The sequence below is a fragment of the Sturnira hondurensis genome, unplaced genomic scaffold (assembly GCF_014824575.4).
Source record: "Sturnira hondurensis isolate 20B ecotype Veracruz unplaced genomic scaffold, ASM1482457v3 Scaffold0003213, whole genome shotgun sequence".
Taxonomy (NCBI): Eukaryota; Metazoa; Chordata; class Mammalia; order Chiroptera; family Phyllostomidae; genus Sturnira; species Sturnira hondurensis.
The window spans coordinates 1,361,092-1,383,222 of NW_028075844.1; the positions used below are offsets into that span (position 1 = coordinate 1,361,092).

At 54.9% G+C, this 22,131-nt stretch overlaps 2 protein-coding genes across 11 annotated transcripts; one reads left to right on the forward strand and one right to left on the reverse strand.

The window, feature by feature from the left end:
• Positions 1-3,411: 3,411 nt before the first annotated feature.
• HOOK2 (hook microtubule tethering protein 2) lies at positions 3,412-14,120 on the forward strand. Of its 9 annotated transcripts, none has more exons than XM_037041888.1 (23): positions 3,412-3,564; positions 4,088-4,173; positions 4,244-4,316; positions 5,214-5,264; positions 5,354-5,486; positions 5,570-5,637; positions 5,997-6,059; positions 6,376-6,456; positions 6,557-6,717; positions 6,804-6,944; positions 7,932-8,133; positions 8,463-8,573; positions 8,672-8,759; positions 9,307-9,376; positions 10,046-10,183; positions 10,270-10,360; positions 10,453-10,458; positions 10,558-10,592; positions 12,867-12,949; positions 13,030-13,133; positions 13,343-13,453; positions 13,522-13,593; positions 13,663-14,120. In XM_037041888.1, exons 1-23 carry the CDS (start codon positions 3,520-3,522, stop codon positions 13,810-13,812), a joined length of 2,163 nt encoding a protein of 720 aa, XP_036897783.1. In that variant the 5' UTR covers positions 3,412-3,519; the 3' UTR covers positions 13,813-14,120. The 9 variants fall into 9 exon arrangements, with proteins under 9 accessions (XP_036897783.1, XP_036897784.1, XP_036897785.1 ...); XM_037041889.1 differs by having other exon boundaries at positions 13,033-13,133; XM_037041891.1 differs by lacking the exon at positions 3,412-3,564 and adding an exon at positions 3,715-3,916.
• A 1,721-nt stretch (positions 14,121-15,841) lies between these two features.
• On the reverse strand, positions 15,842-20,201 carry BEST2 (bestrophin 2). 2 transcript variants are annotated; one of them, XM_037041896.1, is made up of 9 exons: positions 19,915-20,201; positions 19,700-19,794; positions 18,633-18,866; positions 18,349-18,503; positions 17,950-18,027; positions 17,632-17,784; positions 17,451-17,531; positions 17,099-17,253; positions 15,842-16,651 (listed from the first exon to the last, which is right to left on the reverse strand). In XM_037041896.1, the coding sequence occupies exons 1-9, from the start codon at positions 20,064-20,066 to the stop codon at positions 16,234-16,236; spliced, it is 1,521 nt and encodes a 506-aa protein (XP_036897791.1). In that variant the 5' UTR covers positions 20,067-20,201; the 3' UTR covers positions 15,842-16,233. The 2 variants fall into 2 exon arrangements, with proteins under 2 accessions (XP_036897791.1, XP_036897792.1); XM_037041897.1 differs by having other exon boundaries at positions 19,900-19,982.
• Positions 20,202-22,131: the final 1,930 nt, after the last annotated feature.

Sequence of the window (22,131 nt, forward strand, 5' to 3'; positions counted from 1 at the left end):
CTCTGTCCCGTGTGACTTTAAGACGCTTCCTCACAAGGTCACAAACTCTCCAAAGACCCACACACAGTGTTACAGAGACACAGGATACACCTGCTACACGTTGGCACAAACCTTCACTGGTTTAGCCAGGCCTGCAGCAAACGCTGATAGGGTCACATAGGCACATATGGAGACCCAGATAGTGACACAGGTGCACCTGTTACCCCATCATTTGTGGTGGGGACACAGATACGGCCATCTTCATATACAGATGGCATACACAGGCACCCTGATAAAGCCGCACCATCACCATCAAGACAAAGTAAGATACAAATCTTGTACCAGTCATTCCGTCATCACAAAGAGGGCGCACAAAGTAAAGTAGGGTCACAGAGACAAACCCAAAGGCCACATACAGGGACATCCATATTTTTGTGGGGACATGACAAACCAAGGACACGAGAGGGTCATACTATCACAGAAAAACATATGAGGGATAGAAAGTAGGACAGCCACACAGAAACAACCTAAAGCCACACTGAGGTACTGATCATCGCATCCTTCTCACACGAAGGACACAAGTTATAGACACAAAGCAAGGTCTCACATAGAGAGCATGTGCCCCAACCCTGACACCCCTCCACCCCACAAACAACCCAGTCACACAGAGGTAGCCTGTAGCATAAATTCCCAGGGCCCCACGACACAGACACAGGTTGGTGCAGACACATATATCTATGTGCACACAGTCACGGACCCACCCTCACACCTACAGGAATGTGAGCATATTTCACACAGGCCTAGACACAGGCACAAGGTGGGCGGGGAAAACAAAATGGGAATTCCTGGAGGGATATCAGTGTCTGGAGTGCAGAGGGCCTGTCAGAATCCACCATGGTATGTGGCATGGTGTCTAGCCTTTGGCCATGGTCAGCCCTGGATGAGGGGCACCATCCTCAAAATTTTCAGCCCAGGGTCCGCATCCCGGCCCTCATGACTGGGTTTCTGCCCACATGTGAAGGCCAGAGGGTGCGGGGGTGGGGGGGCATCCAGCTGTGGCCACAGGGAGGGGTTGAGTCACCCGCTTCCCAGCAGTACTTCCCAGACTGGGCCCAGCTGTTCCTGGAAACAGACAGGAGGGGGTGGGGTCCTCAAACCAGTTGGGGGCTGTTGGCCCAGACTGGCACACTCTGTCCCTACAAAATGGGGGCCTTCAGATAATCCCCAAAACTTTTGGGGCCTCCTCCACCAAAAATGGGGGTTGCATCCTTCCCCCAAATATAGAGTCTCTGCCCCAAAACAAGGGCTTAGACCCCTTTCATTGAAGGTACCGGGAGCACCCAACAGTGCGACTCCCTGCATCACAGAATAGCGATCACTGCTGTGATTACTGCTCTTCTCTGCCAACGTCGGAGCTTCCTTACAGCCCAAACATGGGATTCCTTCGGCCTCAAATTGAGGTTCAGTGCTCCTCTCCCAAACTGATGGCATGGGGGCCTTTCCTTAAATATGTAGATTTGGGTCACTTGATGTCTAGAATGCCCATATTACCATATTAATCATTAGAACAATTCAAGTCCATGCTCCAAATATTTGAATTCCCAGATTCCTCCCAAACATCAAAATCTCTGAGGTTTTGTGAACATTGGGGACTTCATGTGGAATACTTGGTGATTCCTCAAGTATTAGACAACCAGGTCCTCTCATAAATGCTCCCAGCCCCTCTCCTTTTCCTAGTTCAGGAACAGTCCTAATTCCCGGCACACCTTCCACTTCTACCTGGGACCAGAACAGTTCCATTTCCCCCTATTGGCACTAGCCTCTGGTGGATGCAGGATGCTGTAGCCGGTGGCATTGGTTCCCATGCCCGCCGGAAGGCAGCCTAGTCCGGAAGCCAGCACAGCCTGCCCGCCCTTGTCCCCTTCCCCACTACTTCCCCTCCCACCTGCTCCCAGGAGCTGGAGGTTGAAAACAAAATGGGAAGGGGATGTGGGTATGTAGACGAGCCTCTGAGGCCCCCGCATGCGTGCGTTGCGTGCGTCTGCACATCTGAGTGGGCTGTAACCGCGTGTCTAGTGGTAGAGTGACTGTGTTCGTGCGAAGCGGCGTGGGAGCTGTGACCATCCAGCCTAACCCTTTCGCGGGTAGGGTCGGCGAAGCCAGACTCAGGGTTGGAGAGATCGGAGCCCCTCCCCTCAGATCTAGGCCCACCCCCAATGCAGAGCCCGCCCTTCCCTCTGGGTGCAGCTAATAACCTTTAATTACTGCTCATTAAGTCGCCCGCCCCTCGGGGGAGGGGCTGCCAAAGAACTTAGGCGTCAACCCTCCTAAATAGAGCTGGGTCCACCCAGGACCTCTGTATCCCTGCGTATGCGACGGGAATCAAAACACCACTTGCCACCTAGAGTCCTGGGGAGATTTCAGACGCCTATTTATTTATTCCTTAAAATAAAATATTTATTTATTTTAGAGAAAGGGGAAGGGAGAAAGAAAGAGAGGGAGAGAAACATTGATCACTAAAGAGAAACATCGGTGAGTTGGTTCTCGTAGGGGCCCGGACAGGACTGAACCCCCCAAAGCTAAGCATGTGCCCTGACCGGAAATCCAACCTGCGACCTTTTGCTTTGCCGATGGGCGCCCAATCAACAGAGCCACACCTGTCAGGGCAGCTACCTATATATTTGAGTCGTGAAGCTCAGGGACTGTATACCGTAGGCACTCAATAAATGGTGACAGCGATTTTATTAACTGCTCTCGTTATCACTTTCCTTTAAGCACCCCCCCCCCGCCCGCCGTAGACTACATTCCTGCGGTCTGAGCGCCCCCTGGTGGGCCCGAGGGACCAGAGAGGCCTGGTCCAGGTTCTGAGCTCTAGGACTCCTGCTCCGGACTTCAGGAGGGGGAAGGAGCGGGAAAGCCCGAGTGGAGGACCGATCCAGGCTGGGCAAATGTGTCTGTCCATCACCCAGGACAAATGTCTGGCTGAATAATCCAGCCTTCGACCTAAGACCTCATCCATGTCCCCTTGTCTACCCGGCAGCAAGACCCCTAAGTCACCTCCATCAGGAAGACAGAGCCCATTAGGATCCCCCCTCCAAATTCAAAGGATGTGTCTTCCCCTCCCCGGTGCATATATAAAGTCTCCGATTATAAGGGGATTAGACAGCAGAGTTTCTTTCAGCCTGTATGACAGAGTAGGGTAGTTCCGGCTCAGGAAATGAGGGATGATCCTGAGAGCTCTGCTACTCTCCAAAATAAAAAAGCCAGGGGAGGAAGAAAGCGCAAAGGTGTCCCAGACTGTCCCCTGGTGGCAGGGCGGGCGCCGAAACGCTGCCCGGATCCAAAATGGCAGTACTGGAGGCCTGAGCGGGCGCCGAGAGAAGATCACGTGTCCAGGGCGGGACCTGCGTTCAGGGGGCGGGGTGGGGCGGCACTCTAGGCCGAGCGGGAGGTCGAGGTTGCGGGCGCTCGCTGGTGGCGGATCTGGTGGCAGCTGCGGTGGCGGGGCTCCGCGGCCGGGGTCGAATCCGATCGGGAGCCATGAGCGTGGACAAGGCTGAGCTATGCGAGTCTCTGTTCACCTGGGTAGGTCGGGGGCGGGGCTAGGACAGGTGTGCGCCCGTTCTTCTCTCCGGGGAGCCCCGGCCTGAGCTCGGTTCATCTTGCCTTCCTGGGGCTGGGAGGAGGAAGCGGGGGGGTCATCGGCCTGCTGGGCCGTTGGACTCTGGCCTATCCACCCGCCTCTGTCACATAGAAAGTCTGCGTGGACAGGTGAGGTCCCGCCCCTTCGTGGCTGGTCACGTGGGACGATGGCACAGGTGAACTGGCCTCATGACTCATCGCCTGTGGGGACCAAATGATTTGGTTCCTCCCTGGCCAGGTCGCGGGATGTTTGTAGGACAGAGGTGAAGCGAGGCCACACCTCCTCTGGTCCCAGGTGAGCAGAGGTCACTCCCACAAGGACTTGGGGAGCAACAGGCCAGCTCCTGTCCAAACTTTCTCATTCAATCGTGTGAGGTTTCCGCTGACCGTAAAAGTCTTCAAAAGGGCAGTGGTTCAGTGATCCCAGGCCCTGACGCTGCTTGTTGCGCTTTCCTCCTCTCCACAGTTGCAGATGTTCCAAGTCCCATCCCCCTGTACCAGCCCCCAAGACCTGAGCAGTGGCCTGGCCATAGCCTATGTGCTGAACCAGATGTGAGTGGAGCTGAGCGGGAGGGTCGCCAAAAAAGTCCCCCAGCAGCTCACCTCGTCTTCTCGCCCCCAGAGACCCTTCCTGCTTCAATGAGGCCTGGCTCCAGCGCATCTCAGAGGACCCAGGTCCCAATTGGAGAATGAAGGTGACAGACAGGTGGACTTGACCGGGGAATAGACCGGTGAAGAATGATCAGGGAAGGGTCAGCTAGACGTATTTCCTGGGTGATAGGCAGCCCTGGTTAGGGAGAGGGACAGATGTCTAGTGATCAGCCGACTACTTATTCTTTCATTCATCTATTGAGCAGGCCTGGGCAAGCAGCAAGGAGTAACAAAAACCTGCATGCACAAGCATAAATGTTGACTTCTGAGAGCAATAAGTTGCATAGACAATAAAGCAGGCCATGAGTGAGAACAGCTGGGGGTTGGCAGACAGTTACTGCAAATGGGCTGATCTTGATGTAAGATTCGAAGGAACCGTATCCCACACTAGGAAATAGCAAATGCAAAGGCCCTGAGTTGGGGATAAGCTTGGTGTGACTGAGTCAGAATGGAAAGCAAAGGAATGGTATGTGAGGTCATCAGGGGCCTGGCAAGCTGGGGCAGGGTGGTGGATTCTATTTTAGGTGCTGTGCAAAGTCAAGAAAGGGTTTTAGAAGAGGAAAGGCGCAACCTGGCTTGGGCTTAGAAAAGCTTCCCCTGACTGCTTGGAGAGGAATGGAGAGTGGAAGCTGACCCAGGAAGCTGGTGCAGTAACCCAGGGGAGAGATGTCTAGGGCCAAATGGTGGTGGGGCAGGGTGGCAAGAAGTGATTGGGTTCTGGGAACATGTGAACAAAATGAGCAGGTGGATAAAAAGGGCAAGCAGCCAGACAGATCAGGCCTAGGAGAGGGGACATGCAGACAGAGAATGGGGTGAAACAGGATAAGATGACCAGAAATTGGCAGGGGAGTTGGAAATAAAAGAATAGGGTAGATTCAAGGGCCACCTGGCCCTTTCTGGGGGCTCTGCGACCCTGGACACAATTCCTTGTCTCTTCTCAGGTGGGCAACCTGAAGATAATCTTACAGAGCCTGGTGGAGTACTCCCAGGGTGTGAGTAACTGTAAAGAGGTTTAGGGGGCTGTATTGGGAGGAGCAGAAGTGTCTGTAAGCCCCTGACACCTAGCCACTGTCCCCTTCAGGTCCTAGGACATCCCATTTTGGAGCAGCACCTCCCAGATGTGAGCCTCATTGGCCAGTTCTCAGACCCCGGAGAGCTTGGCAAGCTTCTTCAGCTGGTGCTGGGCTGTGCCATCAGTTGTGAGAAAAAGCAAGGTATGGGGGTTACAGGGTCATTAAGGGAAGACCTAAGGAAATCCTCCACCCCAGGTCTCAGTGTCTCTAACCTTGATCCCCAGAGCACATCCAGAGAATTATGACACTGGAGGAGTCAGTTCAGCATGTGGTGATGGAAGCCATCCAGGAGGTAGGTGGAGGTGCCCAATGTGGCAAGGAACTGCAGCGCAGAGGCAGTTGGGCACAGGCTCTGCCCCTGTGCGGTCTGGGTTCTGCCTGGAACTCAGCTGGCCAGCTTTCCCTGTCTCGTGCCTGCCAGCTCCTCCCAGCTCTAAGTCACAGTCTAGCTCTGTGACAATCAAAGGACCAGGCTTCTATGTGTGCTGGACACTTGGCAGGGGGTGGGGGGCAGACTTCAGGCTGGGGATATAGGGGAGAAATGGCTTTGTGGACAGGCGGATGGAGAGGTTCTCAGGCTGGATTATGGAGGCCTTGAAGGCTGCCTTCAGAGGACCCAGCTTATCTCAGTGCCACCCCATGTCCCTCCAGTTCTTGACCAAAGACACCCCTGATACCTTGTCACCGGAGACATATGGGAACTTTGACAGCCAGGTAAGGGTTGGGGGACCTGGTCAGGGATCTGACCCCATTATTGATTCTCTGGGCTGCCTAACAGCAGGAGGGGCTTATCTTTAATTCTGAAAACCACCCTCATCCCTCAAGGTCCTAGCCTCTTTCCTTGCTGGCTACCCAGGGTTCCTGAATCACCTTCCTCTAGCATCCTGGGGCCCCAGCATTCTCTTCTTAGATCCTGAGGGTTTCTTGGTTCCTTCCTCTCTGCCCCTAGAGATCCCAGCCTCCTTCCCCCAGTCTCCTCCCTGGATTCCTGAGTTTCCTGCCCCTCCCGACCCCCCACCCCTCTCATCAGTCCCGCAGGTACTACTTCCTGAGTGAGGAGGCTGATGAGGGGGATGAGCTGCAGCAGCGTTGTCTGGACCTGGAGCGGCAGGTGGGGCTGAGGGGGCGGGGCGAGGCGGGGACTACTGGTGCTTCCAGGAGCACTGCAAAGCCCCCTCCCTCCTCTAGCTCACTGCACCTCCTGCCCACAGTTGATGCTCCTGTCAGAGGAGAAGCAGAGCCTGGCGCAGGAGAATGCAGTGCTGCGGCAGCAGGTGGGCCAGCCAGAGGGTGAGGTCGCCACGGGCCTCACTGCCAAGAAGCTGCTGCTGCTGCAGTCCCAGCTGGAGCAGCTGCAGGAAGAGAACTACAGGTGTGGGCAGCTGGGGATGGGGTCAGGCAGGCCAGAGGATTGCAGTAGGTGTGGTCCCCTCATGTGCCCACCTCACTACCCCCCAGACTTGAGAATGGCAGGGAGGATGATCATCTGCGATGCGTGGAGCTGGAGCGGGAGGTTGCTGAGCTGCAGCAGCGGAACCAGGCACTGACCAGTTTGGCCCAGGAGGCGCAGACTCTGAAGGATGAGATGGATGAGCTGCGGTGAGTGGTAGGTCCCTGGGTCTCCACCACATACCCCATTGCCAGAGTGCCACAGTACCTCTGTAATCTTGAAATGCCCAGAAGATCCCTATAATACTAGACTGTGGGGTTCTAGACTCCACAGTGCCATCTGAACCCCATGTACTACCTGGACTCTACTGTGTCCTTTGCCTCTTGGATCCACGGTGTGTCCCCCAGGATCTCCCCAGTGTCCCCCTGTTATTCCACATTGTTTCACCCAGGCCTCATAGCATCCTTGTAGCTCCAGCAAGCCCAGGGCCCCCCACAGTTCTCCACAGACCCCACTGCACCATTATCGGCCTTATCATGTCCCAAGATACCATGGTGTCCTCTGGGACCCAATGGTGCAACACCCTGCCATCTCTTGTAACCCTTACTGTGCTCCCCATGACATGATTGTACCTTCTTATGACTCCACAGCACCCTGGTGACCCCAGGATGCTTGGTGTGCCCCCACAGCACTCACCCCCTCGACTCACTGTGCTTTCTGTAATCTCAAAGGACTCCCCTGTGACCCCATGGCACCTCTGTAATGTTAAAATTTAAGAAGCCCATAGTGCTCTGACCCCAAAACTTCCCCATGACCCCTCCATTGCCCTTGCACCCACAGTGCCCATGTTGACCCCATAGTCCTCATGACTCAAAAGCATCTTTGGGGGCTCCTTGATCCCTTTGGGCCCCCATCATTCTCCCCGTATCCATACAGCCATTCTCGGTCCCCACAATCCTCCACCTGAGCATCCCTGATATATAACTCTGGCTAGCAATGACACTTAGGTTCCCTTTATGCTCCCTAATGACCCCAACAGCACCAGACTCAGGCTGACTCCTAACCTTCAAGACCCACCACCTCAAGCTCAAATGCCGCCAGGCTGACATGACCCCTTCTGCCTTGAGGGGCTCACATCCCAGCTGAACCCTGACTACAGACCCTAGCCATCTCTCCCCACTTGCCCCCTCCCCCAGGCAGTCCTCTGAGCGTGCTGGGCAGCTGGAGGCCACACTGAGCAGCTGCCAGCGCCGCCTGGGGGAGCTCAGAGAGCTGCGGCGGCAGGTGCGGCAGCTGGAGGAGCGCAATGCAGGCCATGCAGAGCGCACGCGGCAGCTAGAGGAGGAGCTGCGCAGGGCTGGCTCTCTGCGCTCCCAGCTGGAGGCTCAACGGAGGCAGGTGCGGCGATGGCTGTGGTGCCAGGGAGCCTGGGACCCTGTGCCTGTATGTGAGCAGGGATGGAGGGCCCCCATGGCTTGCTCCATCCACTTTGGGGACCCTCTGCATGGTGCTGAGCCCTTCAGAGATGAGTGTTCTCCTTTGTATATGTATAAAGTCACACCCTTTAGGCAGGCCAGATTCTTTCTGGGTTTTAGGCCACACCCCCTCTTTTAAACCCCACCCTCCAAGTTCTTGAGGCTGGGTCCTCTGGCCTCTCTCCTTTAACTTGAACCCAGTCCCTGCACCTCCTTCCCAGTCTGTGGTCCTCACACCTCCCCTCTATTCAGGTTCAGGAACTGCAGGGCCAGTGGCAGGAGGAGGCCATGAAAGCTGAGAAATGGCTGTTTGAGTGTCGCAATCTGGAGGAAAAGTACGAGTCGGTGACAAAGGAGAAGGAGGTGAGGCTGAGGTCCTACCACTCAAGCCCCGCCTTGCTCATCATGGGGTAGCCCACTCAAGTGGGCCTCAAGTGGTGTCTCACACCCCTTCCCTCCAGCGCCTGATGGCCGAGCGGGACTCACTACGGGAGGCCAATGAGGAACTGCGTTGCGCCCAGCTGCAGCCTCGGGGACCCACCCAGGCTGGTGAGTTTGGGGCCCATCCCAGGATCCTGGTGGTGTGTGTGGCCTGAGGGTGCCATTAGGGCAGGCAGAAGAGGCAGTGTCTCAGGGCCACTGAGGGGGAAAGGTTATGAGGGCCAACAGAAGGCAGGGGTTGTCCTCCTGAGCTCTGGCTGGGGCCAAGCATCAGGACTTCTGATCAGGCGGGGGTCGGGGTGAGGACTTGTGTCAAGCCAGGCTTTTGGCCCCACTTGAACCCTCAAAGAGGATTCTTGGGCCTTGGCTGATGTGGCACAGTGGACGGAGCGCTGGCCTACAAACCAAGGGGTTTCCAGTTTGATTCCCAGTCAGTGCACATGCCTGAGTTGAGGGCCAGGGCCCCAGTTGGGGGCGACGGGGAGACAACCACACATTGATGTTTCTCCTCCTCTCTTTCTCCCTCCCTTCCCCTTTGTCTAAAGATAAATTAAAAAATTGTTTTAAAAAAGATGATTTTGGGGAAAAGGACCCTAGGGATGGGAGCCTGGGCTGTGTAGCTACCTGAAAACTTTTCTTATCTCATATTCTCCAGACCCCTCATTGGATCCCACCTCGCCAGCTGTAGAAAACTTAGCAGCAGAGATGCTACCTGCGGAGCTCAGGTATTCTGGGGTCACTCAGAACTTTGGCCCCACCCCAGCCTGCTAGTGCGCACCCTCAGCCCTGTCCCCCAGTGCAGGCATCATCAGAACCTAGCCAGCTTGGCTCCGTTCCCAAGTCCTAGGGGGGCTCCTAGGCCCACCCACTCGTAATTCTGCTCTTACCTGTCTGGGCTGTAGCCCGATTAGTAGGTGGCTTTCCTCTCTAGGATCCATCCTCAGGGCACAAATTAGGCCCAATCCATCCGGCTTTACTAGCCGCGAAAAGTTCTATGCCCCAGCCCTGCCTAAATCGGACTCTGACCCCCAGGGAACAGCCCTGTCCTCTGTGTAGCTCCTGCTAGGGTCAGTACCCTGTGCCCTGCCCAGATAGGTTCTCCCTCCCCAGTTCTTCCCATTCCTGCGTCCTAGTTTATGTCTAGCTTTTCCACAGTCTCTTCTCCAGTGTTTAAACCAGTTCCTGCGTCCTTGACTTTGGCTCCATCATGCCTAGGCCTAGCTCATAGGCCTGCCCACTTGGTTACCCAGAACTCTGCTCACTATGCCTAGGCCCAGTTCCGAGGACTAGTCTGACTGGGCTCTTCTCTAAGGCTCTGCCCCTTTCCTAGTACCCTACGCCGGGCCTGAGGGGTGACTGGTCCCCAGCTTTGTTCAACTCCCTGCGGTCTACAGGGAGACGCTCCTGCGGCTTCAGCTGGAAAACAAGCGTCTGTGCCAGCAGGAGGCGGCTGACCGAGAGCGGCAGGAGGAGCTGCAGCGCCACCTGGAGGAGGCCAACCGCGCGCGCCACGGGCTGGAGACACAGCACCGGTGAGGACAGCGAAAGGCAGCTGAGTGCAGGTGTGGAGACAGCCCGAGGTGGGGCGCAGGCACTGAGCGGCCGTCCTCCCCCGCAGGCTGAACCAGCAGCAGCTGTTAGAGCTGAGGGCCCAGGTGGAGGACCTACAGAAGGCACTGCAGGAGCAGGGGGGCAAGACTGAGGAGGACGTGAGTGCCCACCTCCTTCCTGCCTGACCCTGCCTCCTGACCCCCAGTAACCCTCTTTTCTCTCCCCACTTGCTGCCTGATGCCCAATGCAGGCCATTGTAAGTACCATGTCCCCAGGGTGACACTACGGCCCTCATGCCCGGGAAGGGTTGGGACCTCTGGACACCCACTCACCCCATGCCTCTTCTCTCTCCCAGTCTGTCCTGCTGAAGAGGAAGCTGCAGGAACACCTGTGAGTCCCAGAGGGATGGCACTCCTGGTGGTGGGGGCGTCTGGGGCAAAGGTATTGGGGTACAGAGTCATTTGTGGAAATACAGACTGAAGGTTTAGATCTGGGTCTTAAAAGCCAAGGGAAGCAGTAAAGAGCCACAGAGGGCATTTCAGCCAGGTAGTCTTGCCTTGTTGAAAATGATAGTAGCCTTTTACTTTTTACACTGTTAAAAAAGAAACTATTTTAGCCCTGGCTGGTGTGGCTCAAAAGGATTGAGTGCTGGCCTGCAAACCAGAAGGTCACTGGTTCAATTCTCAGTCAGGGCCCATGCCTGGGTTGCCCTCCAGGTTCCCAGATGGGGGCCTGTACAGGCAACTGATGTTTCTCCCACACAATGATGTTTCTTTCCCTCTATTTCTCCCTTCCCTCTTTGTCTAAAAAGAAAGTTAGTTAATAAATCCTTAAAAAAACTATTTTAAATAGTGATCACATTTGTAGTTTAAAAACCAAAATGTGCCCTGGCTGGCGTAGCTCAGTGGATTGAGTGCAGGCCTGTGAACCACATGATCGCGGTTCGATTCCCAGTCAGGGCACATGCCTGGGTTGCAGGTCAGTTCCCAGCAGGGGACTCACGAGAGGCAACCATACATTGATGTTTCTCTCCCTCTCTCCTTCCCTTCCCCTCTAAAGATAAATAAATAAAAATCTTAAAAAAACAAAACCAAAACCAAAATGTCTACCTCCCTGAACCCTGGTTGGCTCAATTCCCACCCTACTCTGCTGCATTCCTATTCGTTTATTATGGGAATCCCTCCAGAGCTTTTTTTCTTTTCAATTACAGTTAATGTTTAATATTATTTTGTATTAGTTTCAGGTGTACAACATAATGGTTAGACAATCATTTATTTTACAAGGCTTTTCTCCCTCCAGAGTTTTAAAACCAAATGTTAATAAATATGTAGATTTTTATTTTTATTCCTTATTTACCCAAAGGGTAGTATAATAAGTGCTAGCCCGCACTTGCTTTTCCTACTTAAGATGACAGGGAAATTTCAACAAATGAATAGTCATTCTGAGCCCTGGCTGGTGTAGCTCAGTGGTTGAGTGTGGGCCTGTGAACCACACGATCTTGGTTCGATTCCCAGTCAGGGCACATGCCTGAATTGCAGGCCAGTTCCCAGCAGGGGACTCATGAGAGGCAACCATACATTGATACACTGATGTTTCTATCCCTCTCTCCTTCCCTTCCTCTCTAAAGATAAATGAATAAAATCTTTTTTTAAAAAAGAATGACTATTCATTTTTTTAAAGATTTTATTTATTTATCTTTAGAGGGGAAGGGAAGGAGAGAAGGAGAGAAATATCAATGTGTGGTTGCTTCTTTTTTGTGAGTCCCCTGCTGGGAACCGGCCTGCAACCCAGGCATGTGCCTTGACTGGGAATCGAACCTCATGAATAGTCATTCTTTTTTATAAATATAGCAGCCTGTGTTAACTGGGGGTCCGTGGGGAAACTAGGCCTTACTGGCAATGATTTGGGTGGTTGTTTTCTCAGTGTTGGCCAACGAGGGAATGTAGCTGAGGCTGACCCAGAGCACAGAAAAAGTTACTTCCTTACAGAGGCTGGATACCTGGAAGCATTGGGGCTTAATTCTCCTGGAGAATTATTGTCCAGAAAGGCTAGCATTTTTTTGTGAATATCATAATGTATTTAACCCATTCTTTCTAGGTATTTCAATTTCAAACAAAGCAACAAAGTGTAACACCTTGCATATGCATTGCTTCACTTGTGGGCAAGTGTGTCACAAAAGTGTAATTGGTGGTCCCCGAGGGCACATGCTTTGGTCATTTCAGTGGACATAGCTAGTAGATGTTATACTATGTTCCATGTTCAATGCACAATAATAACGTCACCTACAGGGATGTTATCAAACCTTGTAGCTTGCATTTTCTTTTGTTATAAGAAATTGGCATTCTAGAAAGTTTGCTGGCTCCTGTGTGTGGAAGATGGTACTGAAGGGTTGAGAATAGAAGAGGCTGGCAAGGGGTAGTGGTGGCTGGATCAGTGTGTGACCTCTGAAACAGGAGAAGTGGATAGATGGAGGCTGGCCCAGGGGCCACCTGACTAGGGGGCTGGAGAGTTGTGGCTCTGGTGGTGGGGGAGGTGGAGGGGCCAGAGCACACAACCCTTGTGCTTGTGAGGCTGGCAGAGCGGTCTCTATGGCCATGCAGGGGCACTTCTAGCCAGAGGGGAATGCCTTGGTAACCACCACTGCTGCTTGTCCCCTGCCCCCAGGCAGAAGCTGCATGAGGCGGATCTGGAGCTGCAGCGGAAGCGCGAGTACATTGAGGAGCTCGAGCCACCTGCCGACAGCAGCAGTGAGTGGGGTTTGGTAGTGAGTTGAGTGGGGGGAGACCTGAGCTTGATGTGGAGCTGAGAGGCCGTCTTGTTCCTGCAGCAGCCAGGCGTATTGAGGAGCTTCAGGACAGCCTGCAGAAGAAGGATGCCGACTTGCGGGCCATGGAGGAGCGGTACCGTCGCTATGTGGACAAGGCACGCACGGTGAGGATGCTGACCTGCCCAGGCTGCTGCCTCATTGGGTCATGCCTCCCACCAGTTTGCACATCTCTGCTCCCTACCTCCACACCTGTCATACCACATCATGTCACAGACTTATACTCCACGACCATGAGTTGTCACACTTCATACACCCTGATGCATCGAACAGCCTGTGAGGCCGGGGCCAAGGCTGTGTCTTCCCCAACCCCTAGGTCATACAGACCCTGGAACCAAAGCAGCGGCCACCCAGAGGGGCACTTCCGGAACTCCGTACCTTGAGGACGCAGCTCCGGGAGCGGGAAGTCAGAATCCGGCACATGGAGGTGGGTGCCCTCATCCCCTCTCACTGCCCCCAGCACATCCAGGCCCTTGACTGTTGCCTCCTTGGCAGATGGACTTTGAGAAGAGTCGAAGTCAGCGGGAGCAGGAAGAAAAGCTTCTCATCAGTGCCTGGTATAATATGGTGAGTGTACCACCACCGGGGCTGGAGTGTCAGGGGCATCCCCTGGGCTCACCACAGCCCTCCCTGCAGGGCATGGCCTTACAGCAACGAGCAGGGGAAGAGCGGGCACCCGCCCACGCCCAGTCATTCCTGGCCCAGCAGCGCCTGGCCACCAATGCTCGTCGTGGACCATTGGGACGCCTCGCATCCCTGAACATGCGCCCCACTGACAAGCATTGATGTACCTCAGGATCCTGCCACCTGCCCAGCCAGTCAGGGCTTGGTCCACCCTGGATTCCCCCAACTCCCCTGGGGCCCAGCATCATGCCTGGGTCAGCTGCTTAAGAGCCTTGAGGTCATGACCTCTGCCTTTTCCTCTCCCAAATGAGACAAGGGTACAGGACATGGTGGGAGGCAGGTATGGGGCTGTTCTTTTTAGCAATGTGATTCTTAACCTTAATATTCTCCCTGGGGCTAATGAGCTGCCAGGGTAGAAAGGGTGACTTTATATTTGAGAAGAAAAAAGAATAAAGACTTTCAATCTGTTCTGGCTGGACTTTAGTGAGGGGAAGAAGATGGGCCAGGGATTCAAACCACTGCTTTTCGGAAAAGTCTGGCTTGTGGTCGCACTAAAGTGTGAGTAAGTGATAGTACCCAGTGAGGGCTGAGAATCAGATCTGTGTTTGTGTAATTGTGCATGTGTGATGGGTTTTGAAGAAGCTTCAGATAAAAATCCCTGCCTTATGAAGCTCTTATGTCCAATGAGGGGAGACGGACAGTGAAGGAAATAGATCAAAGTTTAATGTGAGAAGTGCTATAGAGAAAAATAAAGCAAGCAGAAGTGATGGGGTTGCACGAAGTAGATTTGGGAGGTGATGATTTTTTAACTTTTTGAATTTTGATTAAAGTTTATTTGAGCTAGCCCTGATTGGTGTGGCTCAGGGGATTGGGTGTCATCCCACAAACCAAAAAGTCACTGGTTTGACTCTCGTTCAGGGCACATACCGGGGTTGCGCCCAAGCCCCAAGTTGGGGGTGTGTAAGACTCATCTGATCCATGTTTCTGTCACACATGGATATTTCTCTCCCTCTCTTACTCCCTTCCCCCCTCTCTAAGGATAAACAAAATATATTTTTGAAGTATTTGAGCCAAATTGACAACATGCTGGAGAGCAAGATCTCAGATGCTTCTGGGGGTGGTGATTTTTAATAAAAGGCCAGCAAGAAGAAGACCTTACCAAGGAAGTGACATAATTTAAATAGAGACCTGACAGAAGGGAGGAAGGGGCCACATAGATGTCTCGGGAAGAGCAGTCCAGCCAGCTGGAACGGCATGTGCAAAGGCCCTGAGATGAGAGCCTGCTTGGTGGGTTAGAGGGGCAGGGTGGAGTCAGAGAGGAGAAGGGAGGAGACAAAGACAGAGAGACTGTTCAGGGCCTCCTGAGCTGTGTGGAAGACTTTAGTGTTTATTCTAAGTGAAGTGAGAGTCGTGGAGGTTTCTAGACAAAGGAAGGATGTTACCCGATTCAGGTGTTCATAGGCTCCCTCTGGCTGCTGTGGGTGGAACTGACTGGGGTGTTAGGATCAGAGCTGGGAGACAAGGACAGAAGTTACTAGTCCAGCTGGGTGGGTGCATGACACTGGGGCCCTAGCCATGGTGGGGGCCCTAGAGGAAGGAGGAATGGCTGGAATCTGGATACAATTTGAAGACCAAACCAATGGGATTTGCTGCTGGGTTGATGTGAGGGGGTGAGAGAAAGAAAGGAGTTAATGACTCCAGGTTTTGGCCTCATTATTTGGAAGGACAAAGCCAACAAAGACAGGCTGGGGAGCCAATAGGGTGCTGGTTCATGGACATATTATGTCCCAGATGCCTGGAAGATCCCCACTTGGAGACATGGAGAAGACAGTTGGGTCTAGAAATGGGGGAGGGGTCCTGGCTAGACTTCTAAAAACAGGAGTCAATGGCATGTGATTGAATTAAGACCAGGAGCACTAAAAGGGTAATTGAAAATTCAGGGATTTGGGGTGGAGAGGCTGCTTACAGCACCATAAATCAAGGCTGACAAGAGGAAGCTGTGGTCCTGGGACTGTAACTAGAACATTGATAAATAGATAAAGTCGTGTGCACTGATGGGGCCATTTCAGAGAGCAGAGTTTGGGACAAAGTGTCAGGGCATCAGGAGATGACCTGGGCAATTTCTCAGATCTGACTTAGCACAATGCCTGGCAGGAAAAGTCAAGCTAACAACATTTGAGTAGAAACCACTAACATTTTATTGAGCACCTATTAAGTACCAAACACTTGAAAGCTATCATTTCATTACTATCTTCACAACTCAAAGATGTAGACACTCATATCCCGTTTTAGTAAAACAATAAAGGCAGGGCACACTGAAAGAGGCCTCTCAGGCAGTAGGGAGTGGGAAGCAGAGCTGGTGGAAAGGATGAGCCGATCAGCAGCTGAAAGAATCCCCTGCCCTTAGTTCAGTGCCCAGCCCACAGGAGATGCAGGACAGATGTGAAGGCAGGAGCACAGGTAGCAGGAACTGGTCAAACACCAGCAGGCGAAATCCACTGGCGGCTTATGCAGACCCCTACCTCTGCCTGGGTGTGGTGTGGGTCTTGGTTCCCTGTTCTTGGGGATCTCAGCCCCAGGGTCTCAGGCGAGACTCTCCTCCTCCTCACCAATGGGGCTGGGCAGCCAGGGTGGAGCCAGCCCCCGAGGAACTGGCATGGGCACTGTGGTGAAGGGCTCAGCAGCAGGCCCCGGGGCTGGCGGCTCAAGCCCAGTGGAGGGCTCAAGGTCTGGCTCTCGAAGGCTAGAGTCCAGTATTAGGTCCCCGCAGCCGCACTCTGAGGCCGCGCCATCCAGGGCACTCGTGCAGCTGGCAGCCACGGATGCCTCTGACACGCAGCTGTTCTTGCGGCGCAGCAAAGACAGTCGCCGGCCCAGCAGGCCCCCTGCAGCCATGCCTGGGCCTACCGGCAGGAGGCGCTGCAAGAAGTCAATAGGCGCTTCACCCAGTGGCACGTCCACACCATCTGGCCGCTGGAATTGCATGTCCTCCTTGGCCAACCTGCGGCAGGAACAGCGGATCAGCACTGCGACTTCGCCCCTCTCCCTGGTTGAAAGACCTGAGACAGACGCCTGCTGCTTTTCCTAGCTCCACCCACACATTTGTCTCACCTACCCCAACATAACTTGACCCCTCACCCGAGTGCCTGGCCTTATCCTTTGGCTCTGACTCTGCTCAGACTTAGGACTCAAAAGCCTTAGTTGTGGCATTGTATCGCCTCTGGCCAACTGTCCAGTCTTCATACACATTAGCTCTTAGCTCTGCCCACAGTTAGTGGCCTGGTCCGACTTTGACTCCAACCCCTATCCTCATAGACTTTAGCTCTTAGACCCGATCTCTAGTCTAGCCCTTAGCCCTGTTGTGGTGCCCCATAGCCCCCTTGATCAGACATTCCCTGCAGAGCCAGAAGCCTTGTCCCAAGAGGCCCCGCCCACCCCATTGGCTCACGTGATATCAAAGGTGGAGCCCTGGAAGGAGGGCTGCTGTCTCTGAAATGCTGTGGCTGCGGTGTAGGGGGCTCGAGGCTCCGCAGTGTCCCAGTACAGGTCCTTTTCTAGCATGGCTAGGTCATCGTACATCTCATCCACCGCCAGCATTGACACCTGCAGGTGCGGACAGCAGGCTAGGTGGGGAGGAGGGGTAGCCACGCACGGGCACCGTGGGGTGGACCCTTCAGGATGGGTAAGAGTGTGATAACAAAGAGAGAAGGATAGCTCAGAGGCCACGCCCGGTCAAGTCGTGGTGTGGTTGAGGCCAGGGCCATTTTGGAAGCCAGGGGATGGTCACAACTGAGTCTCACCTGGAAGTTGCGGTCGATGAGAAAGTTAGTCTCAAAATCATCGTCATCCTCTCCAAAGGGGTTAATGAGCTGTTCTGCTACCTTAGTGGGCAGGAAGGAGATAAGCAGAGACCTGAGAACCCTTGCCCGCTCCACTCCTGGAGTCCCGGCCTGGAGGTGTTGGGGGGGGGGGCCTACACACCTTAAGCCAGCCTGCATAGAAGAAGAACTGCAGCAGAGTGAAAACTGGTACAAACAGATCAAGGTTGTGGTCTTTGTAACCCTGCGCGGGGTCTAGGAACTGGCGACCGATGAGGCAGGCCAGGAAGTAACTGTACACGGCGATGGTCACCACCTGGGGGGGGGGCAGCTGCCAAGTCAGGGCTCTCTGGGCCTCAGGGGTTGTGGAGAGACCAGGACTAGGATAGGGAGTAACTGCGATGGGATCTTAGCTGGCCCTCAGTTTCCCCTGGAGGCCAGTGCACCTGACAATGGATCTAAATGGGCACGGTGGGGTTACCTGGGTGTAGACAAGGGGTACGCTTATCCAGTCGTAGTGAAAGAGCATCGAACACTTGCCCCGAAACACAGTCAGCTCCTGGGGGTGAACATGAGGTGTGAAGGGGCCTGACTTGTGAGCTCACATGTGGGGATTAAGTGTGGGTACTTGGGACAGAGGTGACTGACTGCCTGGTGGAAGGTGATGGCTTCTGAGAGCTCAGGGAGGATTATTTAGTGGTGACTGTATACCTGGGGTGGGGGCCCCAAGGAGCAAGATACGCACTTGGGGGCTGCCAGGTAAGGGTGTTTCCAATCAGCCTCGCGGGAGGCGTGAGACAGGCCGTCGTCTGACACAATCCCAGGAGGGTGGGGTACGATTTCTCCAATATTTTTATGAATGACCAGCTGGTGAGCTCACCTCCAGCAGCAGTTTGAGGGCGCTGTTGTCGCGGATGCGGCCCTCGCGCCTGGCCTGTGCCGCCAGGTTAGAGAACCAGACACAGGGCACCCAATACTTGTTGTAGGATGAGTTCAGGTTCTCAAATTTTTTACGCTCTTCGCGGGTCATAAACCCTGGAGGAGTGAGGTTGGGGGTCACTTGCACACCTTTCCGTTCTTACTAAGGTCACTCGCCCTGCCCTCCGTCATGGCCCTGTCTTCCCCTTCCCCTCCCCCCCCCCCCCTTTCCAGCCGGGGCCTCACCAGCCTCCACCACGTGGTCTATGGTGGGGAAGCGCTTGAAGACCGCGGTGCTGACGGAGCGCAGGATGAGCACTGCCGAGAGCCCTGCGTAGCGCATGAGTGTGCGCCGGTAGAGCCGGCCGCGCTCGTCGCGTCCGTGCACGGTACCCGATACCACACACATGAGGGCATCGGGCAGCGGCATGCAGAGGTACTGATTCCACCAGCGGTGTACCACTAGGTTCACGTAGAAGCCTGCGCAGAGCCGGGAACGAGGGGCTTAGTGGGTACACTCGGGCCAGGGGTTCGGGGGCCCAGGTCGTGGGAAGAGGAGTGAAATAGGGCCTGCCATCAGCGACACGGGGCAGGCTGGGCACTCTGACCGTGCGCGGCCACTTGGGCAGGGAACTTGGGGGTCTAGTCCTGAGGTCACAGTTGCTGGAGCAGTCTGGGTTACACTGGCTACTAGGAAGTCACCTGGGATGGGGCACTGGGATTCCAGTATGGTGGCAGAGACACAGGACCCTTGGGCAGGTTTTCCCCTGGGCGGGGGCGGGGGGTGGCGGGGGGGGGGGGGGGGGGGGGGGGGGGGGGGGGGGGGGGGGGGGGGGGGGGAGTCCCTGAGCCAGAGATGCACGCAGGGGCCGCGCACAGGATCTAGGCGAAGGGCTCTGGAGCAGGCTGATCACCCATGTGGGCAGAGAACAATGGGAAGGAGGCCAGGGGTTGGAGCTTGTCAGAAATTCTCCCTAGGCTGGGCTTGAGAGGATGGATTCATATGAGGTCCCTGGAGGAGGTCTCATCCCTAGAGCCCAGGATATGGGGAGGGGGGCACTAGTAATCCTATGCAGACACAGGTAGGAGTCCCTGAGATGCCCAGGAATAAACATAGGGGTGAAATGGTACTCTCCCAAAAGGGCACTGTAACCAGGGGATAGCCAAGGGGCCACACCTGGCATAGAGGACACAGAAAGGGGGGTCAGTGGGGCTGGACTTGAGGGGGCTCTCAGAAGGACAGGCATGGGGGGGATCTCCAAAAGGAATGAATGGAGGAATGGGGAACTGGGAGCACGGCAACCAGGACACACCGAGCACGAAGGACACGGGGATGAGACTGGCATACTGGTCGCAGTAGATGACAAGCTTCTCAAAGTAGCGCTTCTGCTCCTCAGTCAGCACGAAGCTGCAGGGAGGGGTGTGTGTCACGGGCCAGCCCACTCAGCAGCCAATCTCTTCCGGTGCCCCACACTGGGGGCTCTTCCCAGCCCACTCTGACCCACATGCTCACCCCCGGCCGCCTCACCGATAGGCAGCACTCAGCACCATGTAGAGCCCGAGAAAACAGAGCAGCTCCCGCCACAGAAGTTTGTAGATGCTGCCGCGCCACAGCAGTAGCAGCTGCGAGAAGCCCCCGAAGCGTGCGTTGGCTACACGGGCTGTGTAGGTGACCGTCATCGCTGCGCCAGCTGGTAGGACCAGAGAAGGTGAAGCCAGACCTGACCCCCACCTGTGACCCACGAACAGGGGATCTGGAGGGAGGGGCTGGGGGCAGCGGGCGGTGGTAGAGAGGAATGGGGTGACTCAGCTCAACATTCCCTCCCTGCCCAGCCACCTCCTCAGTCCAGTCTCCTCCCAGCCTTGCTCAGTCCCACCCCTAGCTGCCAGCCCTCCCCAAGCCTTCTCCCACAGGCCACCCCCTTTTTGGACTCTTGCTTTCCACATCTTGTGTCTACCTCCTCAGCCCCTCTCACCAGCCCCAACTGTCCAAACCCTTGAGTTAACCAAGGTGTCATCGATCCCATCCCATCCACATTACCTGGGCTCCATCTGAAACCTCCCCTACACCCTGAGTCCCCAATGCCCCTGTTTCTGGATGTTCAGGGCTCTGACTGTCCCCACACACCATTTCTCTCTCCCACATCCCACCTCTGTCTCCCTCCACTGCCCCGGCTCCCAGTCTCTGCCGTTCCTCCACCACCACTCTTTTGAAGCCCTACGAAACCCTACGAAGCCCTGTCCTCAAGACTTCAGGCCCCCAGTTCCTCTCCCACACACCCCCATGCCCCAGGCAGGCCCCCTCTCCTGCACAGCTGCTCCAGCCTATCCACCCTCCCCACTTCATTATTCTTCCTCTTCTCCTGGGTCCAACTTCGTCTTCCCTCTGTTCGTTGTCCAGCCTTCTAAGTGCTCCACTCTGCACTCTGAGGATTCATGCCTGATTCCTGTCCTCAGAGTCTCCTATTCCTCTGGACCTGGGCCCTTCTCACCTGACGGTGGGTGCAGGACACACAGGGACAGGGACAAGATGGGCAGGTGGCTTCAGCACTGGGTGGGGCTGAAGCCAGACCCTGGGGTGGGAGGGGGCTGAGGAATGGGCGTAGATGGTCCCTCCCTGGCCTTCCCCCCTGAGCTGCAGCCTCAGAACTTTGGAGAAGTCTAGCCAGTTTGTTACCTGGAGCAGGGGGAGAAATCCACCCAGGCCTCCCTTGCTCCGCCCCGTCTCTCTTCCTGGCATTCACTGGCAGGTCCAAAAAATCCTAGAACTAGAGCTGGGGGTGGTGGCAGGGATTGTGTCCTTTCCAGCCTTAGACAGACAGACAGACACACACACACACACAGCTCAGTGGGGCTGGTTCACTTCACAGTCACTTGTAATCAAACACTGTTACAAAGATGTACTTAGAAACACACACCACAGACCCAGGCACAGATTCAACTTTCCTCAACACTGACACAACCATGGTGATCCACAGGACAGTAGGTCTGTCACAGAGAAAGTCACAAATGCCACCTAGCTCTACCCCCTCCAACATTCAGGTATATGGCAGATGGATCCTATCCCAGCAGGCTCCTAGCCACCAGCCACCCAGGAATACATGGGCAGGGGCCCAAGGCCCAGCATTCCCTCCTGATCACACCATGTAACAAAGACACATTCAAGATCAAACCATCAGCTAAGCTCAGACCCCACCCAGAGCCCAGAAAGCCCGCACACACAGGCGCACACCATCCCACAGAGGGCAGTACCACGGACTTATTCCCGACCTTCCCTGCACAAAGATACACCCATGGTCACACACCAGATGTGGGAATGCCTGCCCCCTATGCAACTGCACACACTCCTGGGGTCCCTTAGATCCATCAGTGTTGCAAGGACATACTCACACAGCAGTGACCACTCAACAGTCCTGCAGACCCTGAGGGGCACATCCAGATGGGGTCACAGTCACAAGCTCTCATGAAACTCACCTGCATTTGCACACTGATAAGTAAAAGACATCCCTTTCCTCGCCCCCTCATTGTGGCGTGCAGGCCTCCCCCCATATATACACACCTCAGATCTCAGATCCTCTCACACAAGCTGGTGTGCCATGAACACACAAGCTTGGGGACATGAAAACTCATCCCTCCATTTGGCATGGGTGGAGGATAGACATTAACCCCTTCACAGACACACCCACAAAGGGGGCACTCCCAGCCTGGCACAAACAGCTTCCCTACCCCATCTTTCAAACACGCA

Bases quoted from the DNA above. Each gene is read 5' to 3' on its own strand.
- HOOK2 (XM_037041887.1), top strand. From the start codon at position 3,520: ATGAGCGTGGACAAGGCTGAGCTATGCGAGTCTCTGTTCACCTGG. The intron at 6,060-6,375 runs GTAAGGGTTGGG...CCCTCTCATCAG, and splicing joins ATGGGAACTTTGACAGCCAG to TCCCGCAGGTACTACTTCCT. The intron at 8,134-8,462 runs GTGCGGCGATGG...CCCTCTATTCAG, and splicing joins TGGAGGCTCAACGGAGGCAG to GTTCAGGAACTGCAGGGCCA.
- BEST2 (XM_037041896.1), bottom strand. From the start codon at position 20,066: ATGACGGTCACCTACACAGCCCGTGTAGCCAACGCACGCTTCGGGGGC. The intron at 19,795-19,914 runs GTGAGGCGGCCG...CCCTCCCTGCAG, and splicing joins GTGCTGAGTGCTGCCTATCG to CTTCGTGCTGACTGAGGAGC. The intron at 18,504-18,632 runs GTGAGGCCCCGG...TCACTCCTCCAG, and splicing joins AGACCACGTGGTGGAGGCTG to GGTTTATGACCCGCGAAGAG.